The 10,584-nt window shown below is 51.6% G+C and overlaps 2 protein-coding genes across 2 annotated transcripts; both read right to left on the reverse strand.

Annotated features, from left to right (window-relative positions):
* Positions 1–713: 713 nt before the first annotated feature.
* LOC132587047 (claudin-4-like) lies at positions 714–1,413 on the reverse strand. Its single transcript, XM_060259239.1, has one exon. It carries the CDS (start codon positions 1,380–1,382, stop codon positions 735–737), a length of 648 nt encoding a protein of 215 aa, XP_060115222.1. The 5' UTR covers positions 1,383–1,413; the 3' UTR covers positions 714–734.
* Positions 1,414–9,594: 8,181 nt separating this feature from the next.
* On the reverse strand, positions 9,595–10,284 carry LOC132587048 (claudin-4-like). Its single transcript, XM_060259240.1, has one exon. It carries the CDS (start codon positions 10,240–10,242, stop codon positions 9,613–9,615), a length of 630 nt encoding a protein of 209 aa, XP_060115223.1. The 5' UTR covers positions 10,243–10,284; the 3' UTR covers positions 9,595–9,612.
* Between the last annotated feature and the right edge of the window lie 300 nt (positions 10,285–10,584).

A 10,584-nucleotide genomic window follows, 5' to 3' on the forward strand; every position in this document is an offset into this window, starting at 1 on the left:
AGCAAGGAGCTGAAGCAGCTAGATCCAGGCGTAAAGGCAAGCTGCCCATGCAAAACAGAACTTCCTGCACTCCTCCTTCAGGAAGCCTGATTGAGAGCCAGCACGGTGTACTGGTTAAGAGCAGCAGTCTCTAACCTCGGGGGCCAGGTCTGATTCTTCACTCCTCCACATGCAGCTGCTGGGTGACCTTAGGCTAATTCTCTCAGCGCTCTTCTCTCCAGAGCAGTTCTCTCAGACCTCGCTCAGCCCCACCTCCCTCTGTTGTGGGGAGAGGGAGGGAAAGGAGATTGTAAGCCACTCATACTCCTGGGGGAAGCTCTGCTAGTGGAAACGTTATAACTCCCATACACATTTTTAAGGAGGATCTATTTTCACTAAGGGCATCAATATGTTCCACAAATTCTCTCCCAAGCTGTTGGCAGCTTTAGTTCCCAGGATTCTCTGGAGGAAGCAGTGCTAGCAAAAACGCTATAAAACTCATACATATTTTGTAGCAAGATCTATTTCCACTAAGAACATCAATATGTTCCACAAATTACACAAGACTGGGCTGGTGTGGACATTTCCTCAGCACCAAAATGCCCTCTGAGCTTGAGCTGTGAGAGAGAGATGTGGAGGGCTTAGGAATCCTGATTGAGCATCCCTCAGCCTCTGTGAACTCCCTTCGCCTGTCAGAGTCCTGAATAAGTACCTTCTCCATGAGGTACAGAGGAAGAGAGGTTTTCTAAGGGAAGCTACACGTAGTCTTTCCGGGCATAGCTCCCCGGGTTGGAGTGTTTTGCCGCACAATATCTCACCGGGTGGGGCTTCTTGGCCTTGTTCTGAGGGAAAAGGCAGCAGAGGGTGGACCCCCCGAACACCAAGAGGGCACTGGCCGCCCAGCCCACATACAGTGCGACGCCCAGCTCTCGCTTCAGGGCTTCAGGCACCAGCGGGTTGTAGAAGTTGCTGATGATGGAGTTGGCTGACCAAGACACGGGAACCAGAAGAGCCAGCCCCGCCAGGATGAAGACCGTGCCAGCCACCGCCGAGACTCTGGCCTTGGCGCTTCTCTCCTCCACGCAGCGGGTGCACTCGGCACCAACGATGGCGATGAGGAGGGCCAGGAAGGCCATGGCAATGGAGACCACCACAAGGGCACGGGCGGCCTGCAGGTCTGACGGGAGGTCCAGCAAGGAGTCGTAGATCTTGCACTGCATCTGGCCGGTGCTCTCGTAGACGCAGTTCATCCACAGGCCTTCCCAGAAGACTTGAGCCACGATGATGTTGGAGCCGATGAAGGCCGTTATCTTCCACATGGGCAGGGCACAAGCTAAGATGGCCCCCAAGCAGCCCAAGACCGACAGGGCCAGCCCCAGCAGCTGCAAGGCCAGGACCGCCATGCCTGGAAAAGAGCACAGGGGTTGGTGAGGAGGAACAGATAGGGCTGGTGAAGGGGATGGGTGTGAATCCAGTGCTCCTCAGCCCCTCAAATCAGAATTTATTTTTATTTTACTTCATGTATACCCCACCTTTCTCTCACAGTGGGGACCCAGTTTGGTGTAGTGGTCAAGTGCGTGGACTTGGGAGAACCGGGTTTGATTCCCCTCTCCTCCACATGCGCACCTGCTGATGTGACCTTGAGTCAGTCACAAGTTCTCTCAGGACTGTTCTCTCAAGAGCAGTTTCTGTCCTAGCTCTCTCAGCTCCACGTACTTCTCAGGGCATCTGTTGTGGGGAGGGGAAGGGAAAGAAGATTGTAAGCCGCTCTGAGACTCCGAGTGAAGGGTGGGGTATAAATCCAATCTCTTCTCTTTTCTTCGCTTCACTTCTCTTCTCTTCATACCAATAAAGGCTGGCTCACTGACTGACTGGCTGGCTGACAGACATTCTCCTCTTTTCCATTTTATCCTCATAACAACCTTGTGAGGTAGGTTAAGCAGTGACTGGCCCACAGATCACCCAGCAAGCTTCCACGGAGAGTGGGGAATTCAGACCTGGGTCTCTCAGATCCTGGTCCAACACTCTAACCACTTAGGGTTGCCAAACCCCAGGTGACACCTAGAGATCTCTCGCTGTTATAGCTGATCTCCAGCCAACCAAACCAAGATCAGTTCCCCTTGCAGAAAATGGCTGATGTGGAGGGTGGACTCCATCGTATCTTGCTGAAGTCCCTCCCCTCTGCAAACCCCACCCTCCCCAAGCTCCATCCCCAAAACCTCCAGGTATTTCCCAACCCAGAGCTGGCAACCCTCTAACCACTACACCATCATGCAGTCTCAATGTCCTGAGCCAAACTGTGTGGGAAGAAGATCCCTTCATCCCACCCATCCCTGTTCCCGGATCTCTCTCTCTCTGCCCACATTTCCCTGTTTTGCTCTTGCCTGCGATCTTCAGTCCTCCAACGCTAAGTCTCCTGCTCATGTAAATGACTCTGCTCATTCATTCTCCTTTCCAGCCTCTCCCAAAACAACTATGAGGTGTTTCCCGTTCCATCTTCCTTCCAATCCCTTTTCAAAACCTACCTGTTCTGTGAAGACTTTGCCTTAACCTCATTCCCCTCAACCCCACTTCCTATCTCCCAACTGGCAAAGTCCATCTTCTGAAGGTGCTGTTTTCTCCAGGGGGATTGATCTCTGTCCTTCGGAGATCCCTTGTAACTCCAGGAGAAATTTGGGCTCCCCTGGGAGGTTGGAAACCCTCTCCCTGAAGCCCTCCCACCCAGTTTTCTCTTTAAACCAGACCCCTGCTTGACATACTTAAGGCAGATCTGAGTTCAAATTGATCCACACCCACCAGATTGGCTACCATCGCTTGCAGTTTTGTCCTTCAACGAAAGATGAGACGAATTCACAGGACTGGAGTGGATTGGATTTGAAAAATGTATTCCCTGCATCTTCTCCTCAGAGACCTTCTGAGGCAGCTTACAAACTATGTAATTACTCGAGCAGTGATTAAAAGGAAACCCTACAGAAGTTGGTACATTACTTAATTTTTTAAAAACATCTCTGTGGCTGTTGAGCAGGCTGTGAAAGAATCACATTCAGGGGCAAAATACTTCTGAGTGCCAGTGGCTCAGAGACAAACAACGTGGCCACAGCCTTGCAAAGAGTGTGGTTTTTGCAGGGCTTTGTTTTTTGTAGAAAAAGCCCAGAAGGAACTCATTTGCATATTAGGCCACACCCCCTGATGCCAAGCCAGCCAGAGCTGCGTTCCTGTGCATTCCTGCTCAAAAAAAAGCCCTGTTTGGGTGCTCGGGAAGAGAAGCTGTCTTGCATCATGTGTTTTGCTTTGATCCAGCAGGCTCTTGCAAAAGAGTTGTTGTGAATACTGACCGTAAGGCTTAAAAAGCCTTTAAGAAAGCGCAACGCGGAAGAAAGGGAAGAGAGGAGACCCCCAAATGCGAACCAGATATGAAGGGCAGAACCGTCCCAGAAGGGGGAACCTCATAACTGGAGAGTTAGCAGATCCCTGGATTCGGTTGTGGGGTGTAGAAGCCAGGCGGATGCTGCTGTACACACCCAGAAACACAGGCTGGGTGGATTTTGCAACCGGAAAGGAATTTCGATGCTGCCTACGAACCTGTTTCTGCACCCCAAATAGATTTTGCAAGCCTTGCTTCTAACTCACGGTTGACACATAATCCAGGAGAGGCAGGCTCTAATGAAGCCTGATACTGTCCTGGTGGCGCTGGCAACCTGCAACTAGAGTTGTCAGCCTCCAGGTGGGGCCTGGAGATCTCCCACTTTTACAACTGATCTCCATCTGGCAGAGATCTGCTCCCCTGGAGAAAACGGCTGCTTTGAAGGGCAGACTCTATGGCATTGTACCCTGCTGAGGCTGCTCCTCCCCTCCACAAACCCTGCCCTCTCCTGGCTTCACCTCCAAAGTCTCCAAGTATTTTCCAACACAGAATTGGCAACCCTATCTCTGCCCAGTGAACAGTGTGCACAGGTTCTTGATTGACCAAACTCAGTATTGCCGCCTTGGGCTGGCAGTAACACTCTGGGGTCTCAGATATAGAAAGCTGTTACCCAACTCCTGCAGCCCTTGGGCTGTAGATGCCCAGAAGCAAATCTGTACCTGCCCACAAAGCCTCCTGTTCCTGGATTGTGCTTCTGTGGGGCCAGGGGCAGTCAGCACACACACACACACACATCAGTCCTGGTCTTTGACTCCCTGGTGTTTATTGTGGAGTCAATGACCTCACCACCACCACTGCATTCGGCATGCACCCGACTTGAGAAGGAGCCAGGCCTGTAGTTACAGTGGGGCCCCCATCCTCACCCAGAGCCAGTTTGGTGTTGAGAGCCGGTTTGGTATAGTGGTTAAGTGCATGGACTTTTATCTGGGAGAACCGGGTTTGATTCCCCACTCCTCCACTTGCAGCTGCTGGAATGGCCTTGGGTCAGCCATAGCTCTGGCAGAGGTTGTCCTTAAAAGGGCAGCTGCTGTAAGAGCTCTCTCAGCCCCACCCACCTCACAGGGTGTCTGTTGTGGGGGAAGAAGATAAAAGGAAATTGTGAGCCCCTCTGAGACTCTGATTCAAAGAGAAGGGCAGGGTATAAATCTGCAATTCTTCTTCTTCCTTGAAACCACCTGGCCCCATCACTGACAGCCCCTGCCTCTACTTTCTCGTGCTTGCCACCGCCACTTTCTTGGGTGGGCTGCTTTGGCCCCCAAGTCCAGTTCTTTGCCTAATGGGTGCCCTTTTCTGCTCCAGCCGGCGGGCAGCAGCGAGGGCCATGGAGGTGAGGGCTATGGAGGCCCGAGGTTGAATCCCTCGGCTTTCAAAGCATGGCAACAAATCCTGGAGCTGCTCTGGTCTGATGTAAAAGTGGGGGTCTTCTAGGAACTGATTTCAGTAGAACTGCTAGGGAGCAGCTGGGGAATCCTAGCCTCCCTGCCTGCCTGTCTTCCAATGCTGGCAGCCCGGCCCCCTGGCCCCTCTAAACAAAAAAATCCTGCCTTTGGTCCCACCAAATTTGAAATTCTGACTACAGCCCTGGAAGGAGCAAGAGATTGTTCTATATCTACAAGGACCCAAGTAGTTCCTTCCATCCCTCTGGGGTTTTTTCCATCTTTCCGAGGTCGGTAAAATGAGTACCCAGCTTGCTGGGGGGGAAGTGCAGATGACTGGGGAAGGCAATGGCAAACCACCCTGTAAGAAGTCTGTCGTGAAAACGTTGTGAAGGCAACGTCACCCCAGAGTTGAAAACGACTGGTGCTTGCACAGGGGACTACCTTTTACCTTATTTTTTGCCATTGCCTTCCCCAGCTGGATACTCATTTTACTGACCTCGAAAGGATGGAAGGCTGAGTCAACCTCAAGCCGGCTACCTGAAAACCCAGCTTCCACCGGGGATCGAATTCAGGTCGTGAGCAGAGCTTAGGACTGCAGTACTGCAGCTTTAACACTCTGCGCCATGGAGAGGGGAAGGGGAAAGCAGAGGGGAAGCCAAAATGCTCTGCCTCGGAACCCAACCCTAGAATACGTTCTGTGCAGAGCTGGGGAGAGGTGCTACCGAACATAAGCTGAAAAGGTATCGCCAGCATTGCCAGCATGCAAAATCAGGCATTTCCTGGGGCCCAGAGGCTGCTGAAGACAGAGATGGACTGGCTGTTGAACTTAAAGGGAAATCTCCTGGTGGGCCACTGCATGGGAGGATGGCCAGCGGCCAGAAGCCAGCAAAATCAAGCTCTCACAATTCTGCCAGAGCCTCAGAGACCGCTTGACTCCAGCCCTGCGTTGGCAAGGTTAACCTGAATCAGCTCACCAGTGGTCTTTTCCCACACTGCAATTCATTGTCAGGAGAAAGCAATGAATGGGGGAGCCAGTTCCCACAGTTTGCACTGCTCAGCTGAGTAGCTCCTGCAGCGCTGGCTTGTAGCCCCCCAGGGGGCCGCTCCGCTAGGCTCACTCCAGGGCCACTTTCCTGTCCCAGTCTCCTTCCAGGTCTGCCTTCAGCAGAAGCAGAGCAGACTGTCTCAGGCAAAGCAAGGTGTTTTGCAGCCCCTCCTGCTGCTACTGGAGGTCTACCCCTGAGCTATAGCCTCTCCCAACCCAGGGGAAGTCTTAGTGCTGTTGGGGCTCGGGCAGAAGTCCAAGATAAGGCCATAGTATTGTTATCCCCTGCTGCCTTCACCCTGCAGCCAAGCAAGAGGCAGCTGGAAGCTGGTTGCCTGAGTCTCGGACAGAGAAGGCACAAGCAGCCCCTGCCTAGTTGGGTGGAGCACGCACAAGCGGTTGTTGCTGCGAGCAGCTGACTCGAACCCAGAACAGGTTGGGTGGAAGTGGGGGCGGAAGGAACCTGCTGGTTTTCTTCCTTTCCGCTGTTGGGTGGGGCAGGGCCATGATCATTTGCGGCTCTCCCCATCATGCATCCCGGACATCAAGGGCAGAGCAGGATGAGGAGTTTCTTGGGGGTGGCATAATCCTTGAAGCCACCCTAAGGTTATGAATGGGTGTCAATTCATTGGCGTTTCACCTGTTGCAAGCACTTCCCTGGGAGATGCTGTAAGAGCCACAAGTGTGTGTTAAGGTTGTTCACAACTATGAAGGTTGTTCACGAGATTTCTAACTCACCTCTCCAACACCGGCTTTTCAAGACAGCTTATGATCCAGCATAATAGCATGAACACGTGAAGCTGCCTTAGGCAGAACCAGACCCTTGGTCCCTCAAAGTCAGGGGTCTCTGGCACATCTCCTGCTACTTGCTCCCTTCAAACTGGAGATGCTGGGACTTGGACCTGGGACCCTTTGCACACCAAGCAGCAGATGCTCTATCAATGAGCCACAGCCCCCTCAGTCAAAAGAAACCCATGCATGGTGTGGGCCGAAGGTCCACCATGCCTTGTTGATATGTTGTTGTTTTTTAAATTATTATTTTCTTGATGAGATTTAGATCCTGCCCATCCCAAGGCAGGCTTTGGTGGGTGAAAAAGAGGTCTCAATCTCCTGAGAAAGCCCTCCTCCCCCACCCATGGATCCATGATGGAAGCCGGGGGATGGGGGGGGGGACATTGTAGACTAATGGGATAAAATAAAAACAGGAAAAGGAAATCCAAAATGGGACCACAGTCTTTAAAGAGCACCACAATTTAATGCATGAAGACTGGCAGCAGCCATGACTGTCATGTCACTAACCAAATAACAGAACTGTTTAGAGACATTTTCTCATATGGGGAGGGATGGTGGCTAAGTGGTAGAGAGTCTGCTTGGTAAGCAGAAGGTCCCAGGTTCAATCCCCGCAATCTCAAACTAAAAAGGGTCCTGGCAAAGAGGTGTAAAAAACCTCAGCTTGAGACCCTGGAGAGCTGCTGCCAGTCTGAGTAGACAATACTGACTTTGATGGACTGAGGGTCTGATTCAATATTAGGCAGCTTCATATGATCATAATCCTTACAACAACCCTGCAGGTTGGTAGAAACAAATTACCCCCCTATGACAGACATAGAAGCTGAGACAGAGCCTACTTAATGTGCTCTTTTCAGAGAGGAGAGTCAAACGGCAGAGTTTCTGCCTCTGCACTATGCCACTTCTCTAAAGGAAAGTGTTTTCCGCTTTGGAGATCAAAGAACAGCCTCCTCTTTGGCTTAAACGCGCAGAGCGGAGGGAGGGAGGGAAACCAGCGAGAGGCTCTTGATTCCTCATAAATACTCAACATTTATTTAACACAATTTATTCAAGACCATTTACAGGCTGCTTTCCCCAGAAACTTTAACATAGTTCACAAAAAGATAAAATAACATTTAAATACATGAAATAAAATAAAATATGGGGTTGGGGAGGGAATAGACAGACAGAGCAGCAAAAGATTTAGCTTCACTCTTGTCTGTTGTTCTGACCATCCCTGACACGGGCAGACCAGAATAACCAACCTTGCAAGAAAGAAGGGGAGAATTCTCACACCACTACCCTGGCCATGCAAACAGGGCCAGCACCAAAGGCAAATCCTGACAGATCCCTAGGTGATTCAGTGCTGTGAGAAAGGCACTTTGCACATGCACAGAAGGACACTCCTTGCTGTTTCATAAGCTGCAAGACCAGACCTTGATGTTCAAAACAGGTTGAGCCTTCAAAAACCCTCCTGATGGATAGTCACTTCCAAATGTACAGAGCTGGGGCCAAGGGGAAGAGGGGATGGAGATGATGATTTCTAAAACAGAAGGTTGTGACGTTCAGGAATTCCTCAAAGCCACTTGTTTTGGTCTGGAGTTTTTCTTTCCTCATCCCAGAATGGAGGGTTAAGTTACATTTACTCACTGGGATAAGCAAGGCACTCTGCACGTGCTCAGAGCACCATCACGTGCAGAGAGTCTGCAGTGTTTTTTTTTAAAAAGGTTCTTTTAATGCATCACAAGGAGAGTCTTGGCACTGGAAGCAGGTTCCAGATCGAAGCCTGTTTCCAAATTATCTAAGCCCATTCTGCTTAGGTTCTGAGACTTGTCCTTCTGTCCTGCACTTCCCAATTTAAATTTTGTAAGACTGCAGATTTATACCCTGCCCTTCTCCCTGAATCAGAGACTCAGAGCAGCTTACCATCTCCTATATCTTCTCTCCCCACAACAGACACCCTGTGAGGTGGGTGGGGCTGGAGAAGGCTCTCACAGCAGCTGCCCTTTCAAGGACAACCTCTGCCAGAGCTATGGCTGACCCAAGGCCATTCCAGCAGCTGCAAGTGGAGGAGTGGGGAATCAAACCCGGTTCTCCCAGATAAGAGTCCACACACTTAACCACTACACCAAACTGGCTCTCTACACCAAACTTAGCTCATCCTGATTTGTATTCTGCTTCTGCTGGACAATTTACACTTGAGGAAGCCCATATGTAATCTGAAAGATTGCAAAGATGAGTCGGCCCACCCAAAGAAAGGCTGCGGCTCTTGCCTCTCGCTGTTTCCGAAGGGACTCTCCCTTCTGAAGGCTCACGTGAGGTTTGCATTTCTCTGTGTTCAATTAAATACTTAACAAAACCTGCAAACAATGCGCGACCCCCTAGCCAGACCTCCCCACATGACCTGGAAAGTCCTTCATGGTCATCTGCCAGCAGCTTTTGACCCAGGGTCCAAGACACCAAGATCAGACCAATATTCTCACTTCTGTCTTCAAATTCTCAGTCCCCACTCCAAGCCACCCTGCTACCCCAGCGTGGCTTCAAGTTCTAGGCAACCAGAAATGGCCCTGGAAACTAAGACACACAAACCCCAAATTCTATGCTGTTGCTCTCCGTTCCATTCCGGTGGCGAGCCGATGCAAAGGCCAGGAGGAAAGCCCTTTCCTAGTCCACCTTTGCCAGGTGGAATCCATTGGATGATCTTGAAGATAAGCTGTTGCCCATCGTCCAAAGGAGATGCCTCACAAGCCGGTTCGCCACATGTTTCCAGTGGGTGAAAGCAAGGGCTGGCACCCCCGCTGACCAATCACATCCTCTCTTCGCTTGAGATGTTTCCTCCGAACACTGGAGAATGATGCCCACTATTAGAATCAGGACAAGCAGCCACAACATGAAGTTTTTAAATTACAGAAGGAGGGTTTGTCCAACAGAGAAAAAAATGCAGTCTTACATCTCCCCCTTTGGTGTGGGGGAAGTCCCAGGCCAAAACCCCACACGGCAGGGAGACGGGCTGATTTTTAGACATAGTTGCTGGTCGGCATGGATCGGGCTGCCGTGTACTTTGCGGAATAGGGCTTCTCATTTTTCGGGGGGCAGTTGCAACACAGCAAGGACCCACCGAGGAGCAGCAGGCCAGAAGAGGCCCAGCCGATGTACAGGGAGGCGCCCAGTTCCCGCTTCTGGCTTTCAGTGACCAGAGGGTTGTAGAAGTCCCGGATGATGGTGTTGGCGGTCCAGCAGAGGGGGATGAGGAGCATGATGCCGGACAAGATGAAAATGATGCCGGAGAAGATGACAACCCTGGCCTTGGTCGATTCGTCCTCCACGCAGTTGGTGCACTTCCCGCCAAGGATGGCGAAAAAGATGCCCACCACCGCCAGGACGATGGCGATGATCACCAGCGCCCGGGCAGCCTGCATGTCCTGAGCCAGGGCCAGCATGGACTCATAGATCTTGCACTGCATCTGCCCGGTGCTTTGGACCACGCAGGTCATCCACAGGCCATCCCAGATGATCTGGGCCACCACGATGTTGTTGCCGATGAAAGCTGTCACGCGCCACATCGGCAGGCCGCAACAGAGGATGGTGCCCAGCCAGCCAATGACCGAGAAGGTGATGCCCAACACTTGAATCCCCATGGTAGCCATGGTGCCTGGCTCCCTGCAGCTGCCACCGAATCGGAAAGGGAAAGCGGCAGAAACTGGAGATGCGGCTCTGCTAGTGAGCTGCAGGTGATAAGTTTGGGGAAATTATATGTCTGGGCAGTGGGTGGAGTCTCCCGAGCCCCATCCAGTCTTGAACAGACGCCGAGGCTCAAACCAGTTTGCCGAGATTCCTCCTCTCCATCGCAGGCCGGGATCTTGGCTTTTCAAGGATAGAGCTGTCTCCTTGACTGGGAGGACTGGTTTTTCCATTTTTCCCAACCGGGTAAAATTAAACCTCAGCCAGGACCAAAAAACAAAGTGGGATGAGTCGGGGTAAGACAAGCA

Source organism: Heteronotia binoei, chromosome 18 (genome assembly GCF_032191835.1).
Source record: "Heteronotia binoei isolate CCM8104 ecotype False Entrance Well chromosome 18, APGP_CSIRO_Hbin_v1, whole genome shotgun sequence".
In the NCBI taxonomy this organism is placed as follows: domain Eukaryota; kingdom Metazoa; phylum Chordata; class Lepidosauria; order Squamata; family Gekkonidae; genus Heteronotia; species Heteronotia binoei.

What these genes read in the sequence shown, in the direction of transcription:
- LOC132587047 (XM_060259239.1), bottom strand. Translation starts at nt 1,382, where the DNA reads ATGGCGGTCCTGGCCTTGCAGCTGCTGGGGCTGGCCCTGTCGGTCTTG.
- LOC132587048 (XM_060259240.1), bottom strand. Translation starts at nt 10,242, where the DNA reads ATGGCTACCATGGGGATTCAAGTGTTGGGCATCACCTTCTCGGTCATT.